This window comes from Phaenicophaeus curvirostris, chromosome 33 (genome assembly GCF_032191515.1).
Source record: "Phaenicophaeus curvirostris isolate KB17595 chromosome 33, BPBGC_Pcur_1.0, whole genome shotgun sequence".
Taxonomy (NCBI): domain Eukaryota; kingdom Metazoa; phylum Chordata; class Aves; order Cuculiformes; family Cuculidae; genus Phaenicophaeus; species Phaenicophaeus curvirostris.
The window spans coordinates 844,273-864,801 of record NC_091424.1 but is presented as its reverse complement, the minus strand read 5'-3'; the positions used below and the strand labels follow the sequence as shown (position 1 = coordinate 864,801).

The following is a 20,529-nucleotide window of genomic DNA, read 5'->3' as shown; positions in this document are numbered from 1 at the left end:
GCTGAACCCCAGCAGTGTCCCCTGTCCCCAGTGTACCCATGACACCCTGCTGCAGAGCAGGGCTGACTCCTCGCAGCCAGTGGGCAGAGGCCCTGCTCCTCCTGGCACATTCAGCTGGCACCAAGCAGGGCTCCAGACACAGAGCTGAAGGAAGGACTGGGAGAGAAAAGACAGGCTGTGTGTAGCAGGGGACGGGAAATGGGAAATTGCTCTTATTTTGCTTAGAGCCAGGTGGCTGTTTTGTTGCTCCTTTCCCTCAGAGAAATCTCCCCTAATTTGTCACTGTTCTTACCCTTGTGACAGTTCCCCACACCCTCAGGCAGCAGATGTCCAACAGCAGCTCCATCATCCAGTTCCTCCTCCTGGCATTCGCAGACACACGGGAGCTGCAGCTCCTGCACTTCTGGCTCTTCCTGGGCATCTACCTGGCTGCCCTCCTGGGAAACGGCCTCATCATCACCACCATTGCCTGTGACCACCACCTCCACACCCCCATGTACTTCTTTCTCCTCAACCTCTCTGTTTTTGACCTGGCCTCCATCTCAACCACTGTCCCTAAATCCATGGTCAATTCCTTCTGGGACACCAGGGCTATCTCCTACAAGGGATGTGTTGCCCAGGTCTTCTTTGTACTGTTCTTGTTTGGTGCAGAATATTCTCTTCTGACTGTCATGTCTTATGACCGCTACGTTGCCATCTGCAAACCCCTGCACTACGGGACCCTCCTGGGCACCAGAGCTTCTGTCCACATGGCAGCAGCTGCCTGGGGCGCTGGGTTTCTCAATGCTCTGCTGCACACGGCCAATACATTTTCCCTGCCCCTCTGCCAGGGCAATGCTGTGGATCAGTTCTTCTGTGAAATCCCACAGATCCTCAAGCTCTCCTGCTCACAATCCTACTTCAGGGAAGCTGGACTTCCTATGGTCAGTGTCTCTGTAGCATTTGTCTGTTTTGTTTTCATTGTGGTGTCTTATGTGCAGATCTTCAGGGCTGTGCTGAGGATCCCCTTGGAGCAGGGGCGACACAAAGCCTTTTCCACGTGCCTCCCTCACCTGGCTGTGGTCTCCCTGTTTGTCAGCACTGCAGGGTTTGCCTACCTGAAACACCCTGCCATCTCCTCTCCATCCCTGGACCTGCTGGTGTCAGTTCTATACTCAGTGGTGACTCCAGCAGTGAACCCCCTCATCTACAGTTTTAGGAACCAGCAGCTCAAGGATGCAGTGTGGAAACTGGTAACTGGATGCTTCTCTGAAGCAATGAACTGCTCATCTCCTTCTGCATAGCAGTTGTCATACCACTCATGTCAGGCCCAGGCTGGCTTCTCTGTTTGTTGTTGGTGTTGCTGGTTTTAATTGGGATAATGTATTTATTCTGTTTTTAACTCATTGTCTTCTTGTCTTCTCTTACTGATGGGCTGTGCTCTCTGTGTGTGTAAACACTATAAAGTGATTTTCAATTACTTTTTTCCTGATAACTTTCCTCCAAGGTCTTTTTGGAGCTGCAGGGACAGTTCCTGTGGGCATGGGTGGAGGGGAAAAGAGTCCTGGCATGGCAGCACTGCCAGGCACAAGCATTTCATCTCCAGAGCTGTTCTCTCTCCACTTCCACACTATCCTCCTCACTCTTTGCCTTGCTGTAAGGCCTGAGGGCTCTGAGCTTGGTCACAGCCGAGCTGCATGTCAGTGCTGTGCCCGTACGATGAGACAGGCAGTGGGCACTTTTGGGACAGAGCTGACTCCAAAACAGCCTTTCCATAGATTGAAGGGAATCTCCTCAGAGGAGTGAGGAGCTGAGGTCATGAACCTCATCTGGTTCACCGTGTCTTGAGCAGGAGAGTGAGATGATGTCCAGGTATGGTAAAACAAGCCTTATTTTGTCTAGCCAAGTCCTGGGAGGGTTATGGATATATCAGGTTTTATGAGATCTATTGTGTTTGAGAAACACATGATCCGTTGAGGCACATACAGATCTCAAGAGGACTGAGAGGCCAGGTCTGTCTCTGAAAGTGTCAGGCCAGAAGAAAGAACGTGGTTGGGAAGGTCTTCTGCCAAAGTACTCACAGATTTGCTTAGAAAGGAAAATTTCTTTAAGATGATCAAGTCTAATCATAAAGCTAACAGAGCTAAAGTCCCCTCCAACCATGTCCCATAGGAATAACTTACATGTTTTTAAATATCTCCAGGCAAGGTGACTCTGCCACTTCCCAGCCACTTCCAATTCTTGACAACATGGCTGGTGAAGAAATTTTTCCTAACATCCAGACTGAACCTCCCCTGGTGCAACATGTGGCCATTTCCTCTTATTACTTGGAAGAAGGGACCAGCAGCCACTTCTCTAAAACCTCTTTTTCCATTAATTGTAGAGAGTAATTGGGTCCCCCCTCAGCCTCATCTCCAGACTTCAGCTTCTCCTTCCCCAGCTCTGTTCCCCTTCTCTGCATGTGCTCCACCCAGTGGTTGTCTGACTTGTACTGAGGGACCCAAAGCTAAACCCAGGACTGAAGGTTTGGCCTCACCAGTGCCAAGTGCAGGGGGTCGATCTCCTCCCTGCTCCTGCTGGCCACATCATTGCTGATACAAGGCAGGACCCAGAACTTAGCTGTGTTGAATCTCATACAATTGGCCTCCACCCATGGATCTGGACTGTCCAAGTCCCTCTGCAGAGCCTTCCTGCAATCAAACAGATCAACCCTCTCACCCAATTTGGTGTCACTTGCAAACCGACTGAAAGACCCCTTGATCCCCTCATACAGATCATTAATAAAGATATTCAACCAGACTGGCCCAAACACAGAGCCCTGGGGATGCCGCTTGTGACTGGCCACCAAATGGGTCTGTTCACCACAACTCTCTGGACGCAGCCATCCAGCTGATTTTTACCCAGCAAAGAGAACACCCCTCCAAGCCATGAGTCCTCAAATTCTCTAGGAGAATGTTGTCAGAGACAATGTGAAAGGCTTTACTGAAGGCCAGGTAGACAACATCCACAGTCTTTCCCTCATCCTCTAGGTGGGTCCCCTGGTCGTGGAAGAAGATCAGGTCGGCCAAGAAGGACCTGCCTATCATGAACCTTTGCTGGCTGGGCCTGATCCCCTGGTTGACCTGCACTTGCCTGGAGAGTGCACTCAGGATCATCCCCTCAATAATGTTCCCCAGGACTGACATCAGGCTGACAGGCCTGTAGTTCCCCAGATCCTCCTTCTGACCTTTCTTTTAGTTGGGTGTCGCACTGGCAATCCTCCACTGATAAATGAAGGAGAGTGGCTTGGCAAGTTCCTCTGCCAACTCTGTCTGTACTCTCGGGAGAATCCCATCCAGCCCACAGACCTGTAAGTGTCCAGGTGGTGGTAGCAGGTCCTTGACTGCATCCCACCTGCTCTCCATCCCTGTCTGCCAGCTCAGGGATGCCTCCTGGCATTCACAGACACCCAAAAGCTGCATCTCTAGCACTTCTGGCCATTCCTGGGCATCTACCTGGCTGTCCTCCTGGGCCAGAGCCTCATCATCACCACCATCGCCTGTGACCACCACATCCACACCCCCATGTACTTCTTCCTCCTCAAATGCACCCCCCTTGACCTGGCCTCCATCTCTACCACTGTCCCTAAATCCCTGTCCAGTTCCTTCTGGGGCACCAGGGCCATCTCCTATGAAGCATGTGCTGCTCACATCTCCTTTGTAGTCTTCTTGTTTGGTGCAGATTATTCTCTTCTCACCATCATGTCCTACGACCACTACGTTGCCATCTGCAAACCCCTGCACTATGGGACCCTCCTGGGCACCAGAGCTTGTGTCCTCGTGGCAGCAGCTCCCTGGGGCGCTGGGTTTCTCATGGCTCTGCTGCACATGGCCAATACATTTTCCCTGCCCCTCTGCCAGGGCAATGCTGTGCACCAGTTCTTCTGTGAAATCCCCCAAGGTCATCAAGCTCTCCTGCTCATACTCTGACCTTAGGGAGTTTGGGCTTCTTATTGTTAGTGCCTGTTTAGCTTCTGGGTGTTTTGATTTCATTGTGGTGTCCTATGTGCGGATCCTCAGGGCTGTGCTGAGGATCCCCTCAGAGCAGGGATGGCAAAAAGTCTCTTCCATGTGCCTCCCTCGCCTGGCCGAGGTCTCCCTGTCTATCAGCACCACACTGTTTGCCTACCTTGAGCACCACTCAGTCTCGTCCCCATCACTGGATCTGCTGGTGTCACTTTTGTACTCACTGTTCCCTCCAGCACTGAACCTCCTCATCTAAAGCTAAGGAACCAGCAGTTCATGGATGCAGTGTGGAAACTCATGACTGGATCTCTTAAGCATCACTGATCTCATCATCTTCTTCTGCCAATAAATCATAGAATCAACGAATCATTGAATCATAGAGTCCAACCATTCCCATCAATCACTAAACCATGTCCCTCAGCACTTCATCTATCCACCCCTTAAATACCTCCAGGCAAGGTGAATCAAGCACCTCCCTGGGCAGCCTATTCCAGTGCCCAATGACCCTTCCTGTGAATTATTTTTATTCCTCATGTCCAGCTTAAATCTCCCCTGGCGGAGCTTGAGGCCATTCCCTCTTGTCCTGTCCCCTGTCACTGGGGAGAAGAGGCCAGCTCCCTCCTCTCCACAACCTCCTTTCAGGAAGTCGTAGAGAGCAATGAGGTCTCCCCTCAGCCTCCTCTTCTCAGGCTAAACAACCCCAGCTTTCTCAGCCACTCCTCATAAGGCCTGTTCTCCAGCCCCTTCACCAGCTTTGTTGCTCTTCTCTTGACTCGCTCCAGAGCCTCAACATCCTTCTTGTGGTGAGGGGCCCAGAACTGAACCCAGGATTCGAGGTGCAGTCTCACCAGTGCCAAGTACAGAAGGAGAAGAACCTCCCTGGACCTGCTGGCCACGCCATTTCTGATCCCAGCCAAGATGCCATTGCCCTTCTTGGCTACATGGGCCCCTGCTGGCTCATGTTCAGTCGGCTATTAACCAACACCCCCAGGTCCCTCTCTTCCAGGCAGCTTTCTAGACAGACTTCTCCTAGTCTGTAGCACTGCATAGGGTTGTTGTGTCCCAAGTGCAGGACCCGGCATTTGGCCTTGTTAAACCTCATGCCATTTGTCTCTGCCCAGCTTTCCAGCCTGTTCAGATCCCTTTGCAGAGCTTCCCGACCCTCCAGCAGATCGACACTTCCACACCGCTTAGTGTTGTCCGCTAACTTGCTAAGGGTGCATTCTTATTTGGTAGTATATGCTTTATGGACAGCTACCTTTAACCAATAATACACTGCAGATATCCTCGTGGGCACCCAGGAATGTGACCAAAAAGGGTTTAGAAAGGAAGAGCTAAGCTCAATAAATTGAACACTCTCTGATCACATTGATCTCTGCGTTTGATTCTGTGAGGTTCCCGTCTAAATTTTCTCGTGCCCCTCCCATGCCCACGCTCTGGGTGGGGCGTGGGAAATAGGCGGGGCTTGGGAACGGGCAGGGTGTGGGAAAAGGTAGAGTGTGAGAAAGGGTGGGGCGTGGGAAAGGGCAGGTTATGGGAACGGGCAGGGTGTGGGAACGGGCAGGGTGTGGGAACAGGCAGAGCATGGGAATGGGTGGGGTGTGGGATCAGGCGGGGCTGGGGATTGAGCATGGGAACAAGCAGGTGATGGGAATCAGCGAAGCTTGGGAAATACGTGGAGTGTGGGAAGAAGCAGGTCATGGGAACGGGCTTAGTGTGAGACTAGAAGGAGCTTGGCAATAGCCAGGTTGTAGGAATACGTGCAGTGTGGGTATGGGTGAGGCAGAGGATCAAGCAGGGGAAGAGACAGAGCGTGGGAATGGTTTGGGAGTGGGAAATAAGCAGATCTTGTTGTGGTGTGATGAATGGGAATGGGCGGGGTGTTCGACATAGCTGGAGTGTGGGAATGAGTGGGGCATGGAAAGAGGCGGGGCGTAGAATCGGGCAGAGCATGGAAAAAGCTGAGGTTTGGGAACGGGTTGGGTATGGGAAATAGTCTGGTCTTTGGAACTCTAACCTTAACCTTAACACTAAGTCTAATATCGATAACCCTAATCCTAACCCTAATGTCACTAACCCAAATCTTATACCAAACCATAACATTAACCCTGAAACTAATGTCACTAACCCCAACCATAAACCTAACACTAATGACCCTAACCCTAACGACACTAACTGTAACCCTACCCGTACGTAGAGATCTTGAGGAAGCAGGAAGAACTCTTCTTTACATCATAGAAATCAAATATATACTTATATGAAAGATCAAACTTTACCTTACAATCCAACTAAAATTTTCTTCACAATTTTGAATATACGTTAACCAATAAATGAAATATATAGTAGAGTTTTATAAGAGAAAGAGGGTTTTGGTAACTGTCTAGAATTTGAGATAGTTTAAATCTTTGGTAGCTACTTTTCCTTCTTTTCTGCAATGAAATAGTAAGAATAAATAGCAAGGAAGAGAAATATAGAAATTTCAAATTAGGGTTTTCCTCCACCCGATCGACAATTCTCCCTATTCCATGTCACCCATAATGTATTTATTTTATATCCCCATTCTCTTGTACTCTGTAGCAGGGACATTTGGCATTACTTTGTACAATACAGGAGGTTAAGTTCTCAGCTGTTTCTTAAGTGCCACCATAGAATAAAGAAATCCAGTAGGAATTTTCTGTATATATTTTTGGCAGGCAGATTGAGAGACAAATGACGTACCTAACAACATAGAGAGGAATGAGCATAATCTATGCAGATGTTTTCCTCCTCCCCATCATATAGTAGATTTTGATAATAGAAAGTGGTTTTTGGTAATTGTCTAGAGTTTGAGATATTTTAAATGTTTGGTTTCTACTGTTCATTCTTTTTTGCAATGAAGAAGTAAGATTTAATAGTGATAAATAGAAAATTAGAAATTTCAAATTAGAATTTTCCTCTACCAGATAGACACTTCTTCCTATTTAATGTCAGACATAATTGAATAAAATAGAATAAGGCATGAAGGCAATTGCTGTGACAGAAATATATTGTTCATTTTTCCAGTCCATGAAATGTGCAGAGCATGTGAACGGGCGGGATGTTGGATAGGGTGGAGCTTTGGAAGAGGCGGAGCGTGGGAAAGAGGCAGAGCATGTGATAGGGAAGGGGAGAGGATAGAGCATGGGATGAGACGAGCCCTGGGATTGAGCAGAGAGTGGGAATAGCTGGGGCATGGGAATGTGCGGGGTGTGGGAACTGGAATGGCATGGGAAAGGGCGGGGCATGAGTATAGGAGGAAGGTGGGAACTGGTGGAGTGGAGCTGTGGTGGAACGTGGGAAATAGGTGGAGAGTGGGAAGTGTCTGGGCCAAGACCAGAGCATGGGGAATAGGCAGAGGGTGGAATGGGCGGGCCTGAATATGGAGCATAGGACTTTGCTCCTATAAGCCTTAGGGTTAGGGTTAAGGTTAGTGTTCTAAGGACCAGACTATTTCCCACACCCAGCTCATTCCCAAGCCCCACCTTTTCCCATGCTGTGCCCAATCCAAGCCCCACCTCTTTACTGAAATTAAGTTAAGGTAGGTTAAGTTAAGTTAAGTTAAGTTAATTTAAGTTAAGCTAAGTCAAGGTGAGTTAAGGTATGCTAAGTTAAGGTAAGACAAGTTAAGTGAAGGTAAGTGAAGTTAAGGTAAGTTAAGGCAAGAAAAGGAAAGTTAAGGTATGTTTAGTTAAGGCAAGGTAAGTTAAGTAAAGTTAAGTTAAGTTAAGGTAAGGTAAGGTAAGGCAAGGTAAGTAAAGGTAAGTAAAGGTAAGTTAAGGTATGTTAAGGGAAGACAAGGTAAGTTAAGGTAAGTTGATTTAAGTTAAGGTAAGTTAAGTTAAGTTATGGTAAGTAAAGGTAAGTTAAGGCAAGGCAAGGTGAGTTAAGGAATGTTTAGTTAAGGCAAGGTAAGTTAAGGTAAGTTTAGTTAAGGTAAGGTAAGTAAAGTTTAGGTAAGTTAAGTTAAGTAAGGTTAGTTAAGTTAAGGTTAGTTAAGTTAAGTGAAGGTAATTTAACTTAAGTTAAGGTAAGTTAAGATAAGACAAGGTAGTTGAGGTAAGTTAAGTTAAGGCAAGTTAAGGCAAGGCAAGGTGAGTTAAGGAATGTTAAGTTAAGGCAAGGTAAGTTAAGGTAAGTTAAGTTAAGGTACCCTGCCCTTACCTTACCCTGACATTGGCCTGACCTTGATCTTGATGTGAGCTTGACCTGACCTGACCTGACCTTACCTTACCTCACATTTCCCTACCCTATTTTACCTTTCCCTTCCCTTCCCTTCCCTTCCCTTCCCTTCCCTTCCCTTCCCTTCCCTTCCCTTCCCTTCCCTTCCCTTCCCTTCCCTTCCCTTCCCTTCCCTTCCCTTCCCTTCCCTTCCCTTCCCTTCCCTTCCCTTCCCTTCCCTTCCCTTCCCTTCCCTTCCCTTCCCTTCCCTTCCCTTCCCTTCCCTTCCCTTCCCTTCCCTTCCCTTCCCTTCCCTTCCCTTCCCTTCCCTTCCCACTCCCCACGTTCCTATCATAGCCAACTGGGGGTGTTGGTTGACAGAGACTGAACGGCTGAGAGAGCTGGGGTTGTTTAGCCTGGAGAAGAGGAGGCTGAGGGGAGACCTCATTGCTCTCTACAACTACCTGAAAGGAGGTTGTAGAGAGGAGGGTGCTTGCCTCTTCTCCCAAGTGACAGGGGACAGGACAAGAGGGAATGGCCTAAAGCTCTGCCAGGGGAGTTTTAGGGTGGACATTAGGAAAAAGAAATTCACAGAAAGGGTCATTGGGCACTGGCAGAGGCTGCCCAGGGAGGTGGTTGAGTCACCTTCCCTCGAGGGGTTTAAGGCACGGGTGGACGAGATGCCGAGGAGAATAGTTTAGTGATTGATAGGAATGGTTGGACTCGATGATCCAGTGGGTCTCTTCCATTAGAAGGTGGGGGCACCCCAGAACATCTCCCGGCTGCAGCCTGTTGAGGTGACCATGATCCAGCCCTTGGTCCTTGCTTCCTTCACCATCACACCTGACTCTGCATCATTAGCACCAAGGATGCTTCTTCCCTGAGCTCTCAGCTTCACACAGGCACAAGCTGGAGCTGAGCACTGGTCCTCTCCGGCTCTGCTGCACTCCCAAGCTGGAGGAGCAATGTTTCTTCCTTGACCCTTTCTCCAGGATCCTTTCCTTCTGCCATCACTGCTAGCTTGAGCAGAGCCTTGGCAGGGAACCTGGTGCCACTGAGTCAGGCAGAGCATTGTGGAGGTGGGACTGGTGGGGCAGCACCCACTTCTTGTAGCTGAGGGATCTGCTGTCTCCATCCACCTCATGCCAGTGGCAACAGGGTGAGCCCTCCAAAGGTGTGGTTGACACATGTGGGCACAGGAAACACTGACTCCATTCTCTGGGAAACTCCCACCAGGGCAGGCTGCAGCCCTGCACCTCCCCAGGGAGACACGGGCAGAGGGCAGGGGACAGAGAGGCTGCTCTGGGATCAGGGGCTGCCAGCAGGAAAGTTCTGGGACAAGGGCAGAGGGGTCTGTGAGCCTGGACTGCCCCCAGGCCTCCCCAGGGTCACCCCAGGGGTAGAGGAGCTGCCAGCAGGGAGTGGGGTGGGGGCTGGAGCCCAGCAGGAGGAGGGGCTCCCAGGGCTGCTGGGGGCCCTGCAGTCCCTGCCCAGCTAGGAAGCGGCTGTGGGGCTGTGACGGGAGATCTCAGGGTCTGTGAGGGCCCAGAGCCCACAGAGACTGAGGCCCTGGCAGAGCCAGCAAAGGGGCCACCCCAGCCCTGTGACCCCCAGAAACTGCCCTGCACCCTGAGCCAGGGCAGCGGGAGCAGAGCTGCCTCCTGACCCCTGGGGGAGGTGATCCATGGCTGTGATCCCCCTGGGGCCACGGCCCAGGGTTCACCCCAACTCAGCAGCTCTGTTGGAACCTCTGAGCCGTGGGGAGTCCAAGGTCAGGAGGTGGGAACTGCTGCTGGGGTGCAGCATGGGGATGTGAAGAGAGACAGTTTTGCTGGAAACTGCAGCTGGAAATGTCTCTGATGTCAGGAATGTTCCCCAGGGAGCAGGGGCTCTTGCTGCCCCACAGCTCTGAGGCTGCTGTTTCTGAGCTGTTACCATGCCCCACCACCATGTCCTTGTGTTTTGCTCCCTGCAACCAGCTCAAGGAGACACCCCGATCCCAGCCATGACAGAGCCTGCTCTGCTGGCACCCAAAGGATTTTAATGACACCAAACACAGAGATATGGGGTGAAATGGGAATAAAAACAGAGGCAATGCCCAATTGTTCCTGCTTCCATGGACAAAGAAAGACGGTTCCTGGTGCTCATGGCTCTCCCAGAGGCACAGTCCTCTCCTCCCTCCTGGCTGCCCCCAGTCCCACCGCAGGGATGGGCTCTGCTGGCCTGGGGCTCAGGAACTGCTGAGCACTCAGCTCCTGGGTCGCAGTCTGTGTGTCTTCAGGGGGATAGGCCAGGGACATTTCTTCAGCGTCGTCATAGCCCGTGCTCTCTGGAGATGGACAGCAAACATCTCCCTCAGCTCCAGGGGCCCCAGCACTGCTCTGGGAGTGCAGGTTTGCCCCTGCAAGCAGCAAGACCATGGCGTGCTCATTCCACGAGGTGCCCCTCTTGGGCTGTGCATCACCTTCCTCCCTCTGTTCCCCAGCCCTCAGATGTTCCACTCCCTCTCCCACCCCTGGCCCTCCAAAGAAAACTCCACAGCACCTTCCCCACCACAGGATTTTGGGCTCTCAGCAATTCATCTGGCACCAGGGTGGCACCCAGGAACCAGCAGTGCTCTCTTTCCCTCTCACCTCCAGGTGTATCACTGGGTCCTGCTCCCTTTTCTGGTGCCCCAGGCACTTCCCAGCCTCCCGGTCCTGACACAGGGTCTTGCTCAGGGTCAGGAACCTCCCTGGCATCATCATAACCATCTGCTGGGTCACCTGCAGGCAAGACAGGGGTCTCTGAAAGGAGAAGAGAGTTGGTGGCAGGGAGGAACCGTGTCCTGCAGAGCAGAGGATGGGAGGATGAGCCGGGATGTGGGGCTCAGACACAGGGGTTGGCAGCACCATAGAACCCGCCATGTCCTCTCTAGCTCTGACAGCGACACTCAGCAACACCACTGTTCTTCACATCTGCAGGTAGGAGAGATCAAACCCTCCCTGCCCTCCAGTACCTGGCAGTGACCCCAGACCATCCTCCTCCTTGCTGTCCTTGGGGTGCAGCTCGGTGAGGGACCCCTCGGAATGGGAGCCTGGGGAGAGGCGCAGCGGGGCTGAGGGAGCGTGCTCTGCTGAGCCAGCTCGTGGTCAGCGCTTCTGGGGACAGGGGACGCACAGCACCAGGGCTGTATGTGGAGAGGGGCTCAGGGTTCCCCCTGCACCCCTGGGACAAACCCCATCCAAGAGGAGCTCCCAGAACTGCCCCAGAACAGCCCCTTCCCTCAGCCCTCGGGAGCCACAGGGGACGCAGGGGCCAGGAGGGAGGAACCGACCCTGGCTGAGGAGGAAGGTCCTCTCCCGGGCCCAGGACCTGGCTGCTCTCCCCACACACCCCACAGCACCAGCACTGCAGGGACCGTGGGTCGGTGGCTGCAGTGGGTCAGCCCTGGATGGGACTGGGGAGAGAGCCCTCCAAATGTTCCCCTCATGAGGGACGCACACCCACCTGTGCCGCTGAACCTCGCCTGCTTCTCCCATGCTGGGCTGTTCTGGATCTCCTCATACACGGCCTCAGAGAAGGGCTCCCATGCTCTCTCGGAGCCTGCAGATGGAGCAGGGCTGGTTTGTGGACACACAGAGAGGGGACAAGACCCTGCTCTGCTCCCCAGCCCCATTCCCTGGGCCAGCCCAGGGCTGTCCCCACCCAACAGCCCCACTGTGCTGTCTGGGCACTGCTGCACCCTCTCAGGGAGGGTACATGCCCCCATGGAGATGTTCTAGGGCAGCGACACCCTCACACCATCCCTCAGAGACAGACCCTATGCCCCTCTGCCCCTGGATCAGGTCCTGGTGCTGAGCTGGGAGCAGCTTCTGCCTCTCCTCTCCCACTGGCTCTGCCCCCTCTCTCCCCACAGATCCATAGCACGGTCCATGCTCTGCTGTGGGGAGGTCAGGACAGGATGGGGAACAGCCCTGGGACCTGAAACCTAGGGAGAGACCCTGCTGCACACAACTCCTCCTGGCAGCTCCCCTGACCCAGAGACCCTCCAACGCTGCCCTGAGCTCTGCCTAGGCTCATTCTCATCTGTCTCCCCTCTGTTTCCCCCCAGCCCAGCTCTGCTGTTTCTCTCCTTGCCCCGTCCCTGTCTGGACTCTCTGTCCCTGGATGCTGGTGGCCCATGGCCAGGCAGGTGATGGGGCAGCATGTGGGGCAGCAGGCAGCACACACTCTTGTCCCCACAGCTCTGCCCTCACCCCTCACTGACACCCACAGACCCTCTGGCCTGGCTAGGAGGCCCCTTCTCTCAGAGCCGTGGGGAAGGACCCACCTCTGCGCTCAGCCCTGGCGCTTCGCACTTGCCCAGCCAGGAGGGCCAGGAGCAGGCAGAGCAGGGCTCCCAGGATGATGCAGATGATGACGGGCAAGGAGACTCTCCCACTGCTGCTCAGGAAGGCCCGGGTGGGATCTGCAGGGACAGGAAACCAGAAAGGGCAGCACCAGGGCTGGGAGAGGTGAGGCTGAGACACATGGCTCCCACCCACCATTAAAAGGGGGCTGAAGAACCCAGGGGCTGAGGATGGGGATCTCCCACCCTGCCAGGTAAATGACAGCTGTCCCCAAGCTCACCCCTAACCCGGTGCCTCCTTTGGGGAGTTTGACACCCTGGCCAGGAGCCCCTTCTCCCGGCTGTGGGTCCCAGTACAGCCCTGAGCAGCCTCCGCGCAGCGGGGAAGACAGGTTACCTGTTCGGGGGGGCGGTGCTGCCATGCTGGATGCAGCTGCAAGGGATGAGAAGGAGAGCTGGTCTGAGAAGGTGGGCGTGCAAGCACCAGGGAGCTGCTTTCTGACATGCTCTGTGTGTGTGTGTGTGTGTTTCCCCATCTATCCCTGCCCCATCCCACCCGCATCGCCCCTCCTGCCAGGCTGGGCAGGGGCACTGGGATGGAGCCCAGGGGGCTGCTCTGGGCCATGAGCGCAGTGACACAGGAAGCCCATGAGATGCCCTGGAGGTGGCAGAGACCCACAGGCAGAAACTGAAGCACATCCCAAACCCACGGAGTCTGAAGGACATCCCAAACCCAGAGAAGTCATGGGTGCCCCATCCCTGGAGGCGTTCAAGGCCAGGCTGGATGGAACTTTGAGCAACCTGATCCAGTGTGAAATGTCCCTGCCCATTGCACAGAGTGAAACTGGATGGGCTTGAAGTTTACTTCCACCCCAATCCATTCCATGATTGCATTCCACTCTCGGCACTGGGCTCCCACATTCTGCAGGGATGGCCTTGCTCTCAGGAGCTCTGGAGCCACGCTGAGACTAGCCCCAGCTCCTTGCCAATATCCAGGAGGGGCTCTCAAACCCTCCACTCACCCAAGCAGTTCACAGCGGCGTCCTCCTTGTGCCGGCAGAGCCCCCTGTCCCCAGTCTGGGCCCAGCAGTCCTGCAGAGACAGCTCTGTCCCCTGGCACTCCACCCGCTCCAGCCAGATGGGGCCCGAGCCCTCCCCAAACGCCGCCTCGCCCAGGGCAGACACCACGGGGCCGCAGCCCAGCTGCCTGCACGCCACCTCAGCGTCCCGCATGTCCCAGGAGTCGTTGCACACCGTCCCCCAGGAGCCACGGTGCCACACCTCCACTCTGCCTGAGCATCTATTCTTGCCGCCTATGGTGCGGATCTTCTCCCTGTCTGGAGAAGGCAGAGACCTCCGTGGGCAGCGGGACAGCAGGCAGAGCCTGGCCGGGCAAGAGGGGTGGAGAGGAGCCGCTACCTGTGCAGCTGGTGGAGCTTGGGCACTCGGTCCCCAGGGCTGGGGGCACTTCTGGCTGCTTCCCTGCAGGAGGAAATGTGGCAGTGAAGAGGATTCTGCAGCAGGTGCAGCAGAGCATGAGGCTGAGCTCTGCCTCCCCGTGCCACCTCCCTCATGGCAGCAGCTGAGCCGGGGACACTCAGAGGACACACACAGCACTGGGAGGGACCCTGACTGCCCAGCCCCAGAGGGACCCTGGTTCTCAGAGCAGCAGAAGGCTCCCATGGAGAGGATGCTCCTCAGAGACCCTAGGTGGTCTCTTCTGAGAACGTGCCTGGAGACACCTCTGCCTCCCCCAGGCTCTGCTGCAAATCAGGCTGGCAGCTGCTGGGCGATATGTGGGACTCTGAGAGCTCAACCCCCACTTTCTGCCCCAGCAGCAAAAGGGTCTGGTGTGGAAAGACAAACCTCTGTCTCTGTGCTGGAGAAGGGACAGAGCTGGGGGGTGGCTGGTGACCGGGAAGCTCGGAATTACCATTGCAGGAGATGTAGGTCTCGTCTCGCGGGTCATTGCATGACTGCGGGTCCCAGGGGTCGGAGGGGCACTGCCAGAAGGAGCTGTTTCTCTCCCCACACTCCACGCGATCCAGCCAGGTGACGCCAGACACTGTGCCAGAGGTCCCTTGTGTCTCGAGGAACCCTCTGTCCCCACAGCCCAGCTCCTTGCATGCCAGCGACACCGCTTTGGGAGTCATTGAGTTGGAGCAGACGCTGCCCCACGTCCCGTTATAGAGAACCTGCAGGCGCCCGGAGCAGCCGGGGCTGTTCTCCAGCCTTAGGGCTACAAACTCTGGGAGGAGAAGTCCAAAGAGTATCAGGCTGGTTTGGGAGCAAGGATGTCCCAGCACCCCCAGGCCCTCAGCCAGGCTAAGATATGACCAGCAAGTCTGAGGAGACCTTAGAGCAGCTTCCAATATGGAAAGGGGCTCCAGGAAAGCTGGGGAGGGGCTCTTGACAAGGAGGATCAGGGGTGGGATGAGGGGCAATTGATTTCATCTGAAAGAGGGGAGATTGAGATGACATCTTAGGAGGAAATATTTTGCTGTGAGGGTGAAGAGGCCCTGGCCCAGGTTTTCTAGTGGTGGCTGCCTCATCCCTGGAGGTTTTCGAGGCAGGTTGGATGGGGCTTGGAGAACCTGATCCAGTGGGAGGTTGGAACTGGATGGGTTTGACACCCCTTCAAACCCAAACCGTTCCATGATTCTAGGTCTGCCTTGCACTCATGGACAGAGAAATGTCTGGGATGGACAGACACCCCTGCCCTCCTTGGTAACCCTCGGAAGAAGTTGAGCTCTCCAGGGATCCCCGGTGGGACTGAAGGGACCTGTGCATGGCTTTCCTGGGGTGATCTTGGGCAGGGGCTCAGAGGCGGCAAGGAACAGCCTCAGCCATTGCCCGCTCTCCCCTTGTCCCTGAGTCCTCCCCAGCTCCCGGCACTGACCTGAGCAGTTGACTCCTACATCCTCTTTGTGCCCACAGTCGTGCTTCCCCCAGGCCCCTGGCGGGCAGTCCCAGAGAGCTCCTTCAGCCCCGGAGCAGTTCACGCCGTCCAGCCAGATCGGCCCAGAGCCTTCCCCAAACCGAGCAGAACCAGGCGCCTCCAGTGCTCCCCCGCAGCCCAGCTGGCGGCACACGACAGTGGCATCGGGCAGGTCCCAGCCGTCATCGCAGACGGTGCCCCAGCTTCCCTGGTGGTAGATCTCCACTCTCCCGGCACAGCGCCCTTGCCCATTCACCAGCCGCACCCGCCGGCTCCCTGCAGCAGGAAGGAACCCCAGCTGCCACCAGGGGCTGGTGACACCCAGCCCTGAGCTGGTGTAGCCCTGCAGGGCACTTACCCTGACAAACAACCCCCACATCCTCTGCGACCCCTGCTGCCAGCGTGCTCTCAGGCACCGAGGTGTTGCAGAGGGTCAGGTTGGCCTCATGCCCTGCGCACCGCACCCCTTGCAGTCCCACGGGACCCGCCCCTTTCTCCGGCTTCAGGGGGTTGTAGGCTCTCTCTGCCTCTCCACACTGCAGCTGCCGGCACACCACTCTGGCCTCCTGCTCATCCCACTGGTCGTCCAGGACTCTGCCCCACGTTCCATGCTGGAAGATCTCCACTCGCCCATCGCAGCGGCTCTCTCCACCCACCAGCCGCAGGGATGCAGAGCTGGGTGGGCCTGGGGAGAGGAGCAATGGTCTCAGCAGCAATAGAGAGACCAGAAACCTGCAGAGCTTCTCCAGGCTCTGGAACCCTTCGGGTGCCCTGAAGTGCACCTGCCCACCCTCAGCCCTCCATGGGGATCTCCAAGGGCAGGTTTCCATGGGTTGGGGTCCAGGTCCCTGAGCATTAATGGGAGAGAATCTCTTTGCTCTTGGTGCAGCAGAGCCACCCGGCCAGTCCCTGCTGAGGCCAATGGGGCAGCTCCCAGAGCAGGACGCAGCCGTGCATACAACAGCTGAAGGAACGGCAGCACCAGGACAAGGTTTGCCCAGCCTTGAGGTCTTCAAGACCGGGTTGGATGGGGTTTTGAGAAACCTGACCCAGTGGAATATGTCCCTGCCCACAGCAGGGAGTTGGAAGGGGATGGTCCTTTCCAATTCAAACCACTCTCTGATTCTGACCTCTGTTCTGGCATGGAGGAGACTCAGGGCAGAGCCCATGTCTCTGCCCCTCTGCACCCCTTGGAACTGGGGAGGCTGTGTCCCTGTCAGGGAGCAGAGCAATGCAAGATGTCCAAGCAATGAGGAAACATTTGGAATTCGTGCTGGGCAGAAGCCCCAGATGCAAGGTCAAAGCCCAGCCCTGCAGCTCCCACCTGGGGCTGCTGCTGGGGACACAGGGGCAGCCCTGAATGTTGGCTTTGGGCTCCATAAGGCTCCTGGGGGCTGGGACAGGGCGTTTGGCAGATGGAGTGATGGAGCTAAACCTGCAGTCCCATCCTGGACTGGTCCCGTAGCAGAAACACAGGGAAGCCCAGGCCTGGCAGTAGCCCCAGAGCTGAGCTGCTACACCTGGACCCAGTCAGCCCTCAGCTCTCCCACATGAGAGCACTCAATGTGAGCAGACAAAGCTCTCCAGATCACTCCTGGTAGAGCCAGGCTTTCTCCAGGCAGAAATTGACCCTGGTGCTGCCATGGAGTCCATGCTTTGGGTGGCCATGTTGCACCCAAGTGGCAAATGGAATCAACAGAGTTGTTTCCCAGCCCTCACCTGAGCAAATGACAGCAGCGATGTTCTCCTGGGAGCATGGCGAGGCCCCCAGGGCAGTCACTGGGCACTCTCCCAGGTGGGCTTCAGTCCCATCACAGTGGAAAGAGTCTCTCCAGATGGGGCTGGTGCCTCCTCCAAAACACCCTCCTCTGGGAAGGGACTCAGCAAAGCCGCAGTTGAGGTGACGACAGAGAACGTGGGCGTCCGAGAGATCCCAATGGGAGGCACAGAGGGTGCCCCAGGTCTCATGCCCCTGGACCTCCACCCTCCCGTCACATGCCGTGCTGCCGTTCACCAGCCTGAACCCTGTGAACCCATGGACAGAGAAGGATTATTGGGGCCCGACTTGTGCTTCTTCTCCCTTGGGAGCTGGAGGAGAGACCAAATGGATGGATGGCCTTCCTCCTTCTGGCTGCAGACACCCATGTTCCCCTTCTGTCCTCAACCCTGGTTCTGCATGGCCCCTGCCCTGCTCCCACCCCCAGCCCAGCCCCACGGAGCAACACCTCATGCTGAGCACTTACGTGTGCAGGTGACCCTGGCAGCGCTGCCCTTGGGGCAGGGCTGGCCCCTAGAGGATTTCCTGGGGCAGAAGGCAAGGTGAGATTCATTCCCCACACACTGCAGCTCTCTGTCCCAGAGGGCACCAATGCCTTCTCCAACATGAGCTGCCCCATGGACGGGCAGGGCTGCACCGCACTGCAACTCCCTGCAAACCACAGCGGCGGCTTCAGGACCAAAGTCCAAGTCACAGACAGTTTTCCACTGGTCCCCCTCACGGATCTCCACGTATCCTGAACAGGGACTGTCCCCTCCAACCAGCTGGACGAAGCCTGGAGAAACAAAACCCTCTGCGAGTTCCCAGCTCCTCATGACAGTCACACACCCAAGCCTCCACCTCTTCTTTGGGGCAGCTTGCAGGCAGAGAGACCCACAGATTCCCAGCATCTCCCAGTAGGTGCTGATGGCACAAACACACCCAGGACCCCCTGCTGTCCCCAGACACAACCACCGGGCTTGTGGGCTTGCTCCTGTCCCACCCCCAGCTACAGGCACTGCTCAGACAAACTGCTGCTGTCCTGGAGACCCTGGGTTGCACTGGCCCCAGCATTGCAGCACCCACGGGACTCGAGGCTAAGGAGATGGTCCTTGGTGCTTCTGGATGCTGCAGCCTGGTCTGCCCAACCGAGCTCACGGCCAGGTTGAGGGACCCCTCAGAGCCACCACCAATGTCCCTTGTCCCCAAGGTTGGGGACGTGCTCTTAGCCGGGCTGTGTCCCGGGGCACAGATGTGGTACGGGGGCATCTGTGGTTACTGTCCCCACCAGTCCCCACCTCCATTGCCAGCCTAGGAAGGGCCCTCAGCAGAGCCCTTGCCAGCGTCTGGGTGAAGGAGAGCAGGCAGAGGAGCAGCCCTGGGCTGACCCAAGCTCCTAGAGCAGGGACAGGCACCAAGGAGAGCCAGCAAGGGCTGGCAGATCCCTGTGCCCAGGGCAGCCAGAGGCTGGGGTGGGCAGGAGAGGCTGGCCAGGGAAGTGCTGCTGTCACAGGGGTGTTTCCATGTGGGCTGCTTTCAGGAGGTGATCCTGGAAGAGGAATGAGGTGGCCATGACCCACTCTGCTCTTCTGCCCAAGCCCAGTGCTCCTCCTTGTTGGGCAGCCCCTCTGCCCTGGGTCACTCGTTTCTGCCAGGGGACACAACCCAACAACCTCTGGCCACCTTGGACCCTTCCCTGTGAGAGGCATGGGGACACCCGGTCCTCAGCTCTGCCAGGCAGCTCCTGTGTGAACAGGAGGAGAAAGTTTGCAACCAAGAGACCTCAGGGCAGGGTAGGCATTCATCTCCCGACACAGGCAAACACCAGGGCTCCTGAGCCACATGAAGGTCAGCAGAGGGTGGGTTCTCACTGGGCTTTCATCAGAGACCAGGAAACCAGCAGTGACATACCCAGCCTAGCAGAGTCACTGGTTACACCAGCCCTTCCCTAGTACCTCCTTCTTTCCCTGAGGGCACAGACAGGTCCCTTCCCCCATCCAAACCACAAAGGTGGGGAACTGGCTTGCACTGTACCTGAACATGTCACTCCGGCATCCAGCCTGTGAACACAGTACTCCCGATAATATTCTGAGTTTGCGCAGTCAGACAGGGCAGACTCGGTTCCATTGCAGTGAACCTCAAACAGCCAAATGGGGCCAGCTCCTGGCCCAAAGTGTGCTTCATCATGAGCTTCTAGAGCAGATCCACAGCCCAGCTGCTTACAAACCACTGCAGCATCAGCCATGTCCCATGATAAATCACACACCGTCCCCCACTGGCCCTGCTGTTTCATCTCCACTCTCCCAGCACAGCGCCCGCCGCCATTCTCCAGCCTCAAGTCCGCAGCCCCTTCAAACACAAACACAGGAGGGGTCAGTAGAGAACCAAGCCCCACACAGCAGGTCTGGAGAGGTCTCCGCTACCCAGACTGATTCACAGGCATGTGGGACAGAGCCCTTCATGCTCAGGGTGATATCCAGAGCAGTGTATGCATCCTTCCTGCCCCATTCATTGGAAAGCGCTGAGACTGCCCAGCATCAGGGCTGCTGCCCCACAGCTTCAGACCTCCTCCCACCTCTGTTGCCTTCTGCCCATGCCTGCTCATTCACTGCACCCAGCCTGCACAGGGCACCCTCTCCTCCCCAGCCCAGAGCCCCTGTGCAGCCCCGTGCCCCAAGCCTACAGCTCCCTCTCCCACCCAAAGGGGCACAGGGAAAGGCAGAGGGTCCATCGACCAGAGTGCCTTCTGCCCCTTGTCTCAGCGTCACCCACAAAGAAACCCCATTCCCAGAGGTTTCCCGGTGGCCACGCTGGTGACCGCTGGGCTCAGGCTGTGGGACAAGGGACCCGGCACTCACCCCTGCACGGCGGCACCCAGAGCAGCAGCCACAGCACCCGAGGGAACAGGAGCCCCTTCATCCCCATCCTGAGCCTCCTGCTCTGCTGGCGCAGCCCTGCTGGACCCCACTCCCTCTCACGGCTCCTGGGGACTCACGGGGAAGTTAACAGGGTGATGTAGCTGCAGATGCCGACCCAGCTTCAGGAGGAGCCAATCAGAGCAGCAGCACCTTTTTAGACATTATCGGGAGTGATCTCCCCTCCAAGGCAGCCCAACCCTCCAATGAACTTCTCCAGCGCCGTTCATGACCATATATGAGGGACACACACGTCATGGTTGCTGCGATGGGGGATTGGCACGGGACAAGCTGTGTGTGGGGAAATGGTCCTGTCGCCCCTTGGACCCTGGGATGGGAACTGGGCACACAGAGCCTCTCCTATGCTGGGCTCATCCAAGCACCCAAGAGGGGCGTGTCCAGCTGCACCTGAGCTATAGGAGGCGTGGAGC

General features: G+C 55.8%; 2 protein-coding genes across 2 annotated transcripts; one reads left to right on the top strand and one right to left on the bottom strand.

Annotated features, from left to right (window-relative positions):
- Nucleotides 1-326: 326 nt before the first annotated feature.
- Nucleotides 327-1,283, top strand: LOC138732550 (olfactory receptor 14J1-like). The gene has a single exon (XM_069879169.1). It carries the CDS (start codon nt 327-329, stop codon nt 1,281-1,283), a length of 957 nt encoding a protein of 318 aa, XP_069735270.1.
- Nucleotides 1,284-10,303: 9,020 nt separating this feature from the next.
- Nucleotides 10,304-20,108, bottom strand: LOC138732503 (antigen WC1.1-like). Its single transcript, XM_069879106.1, has 16 exons — nt 20,042-20,108; nt 19,218-19,532; nt 17,847-17,979; nt 17,671-17,729; nt 17,125-17,452; nt 15,786-16,102; nt 15,389-15,703; nt 14,423-14,737; nt 13,909-13,971; nt 13,512-13,826; nt 12,993-13,031; nt 12,472-12,609; nt 11,649-11,744; nt 11,158-11,235; nt 10,793-10,924; nt 10,304-10,488 (listed from the first exon to the last, which is right to left on the bottom strand). Exons 1-16 carry the CDS (start codon nt 20,106-20,108, stop codon nt 10,304-10,306), a joined length of 2,895 nt encoding a protein of 964 aa, XP_069735207.1.
- Nucleotides 20,109-20,529: the final 421 nt, after the last annotated feature.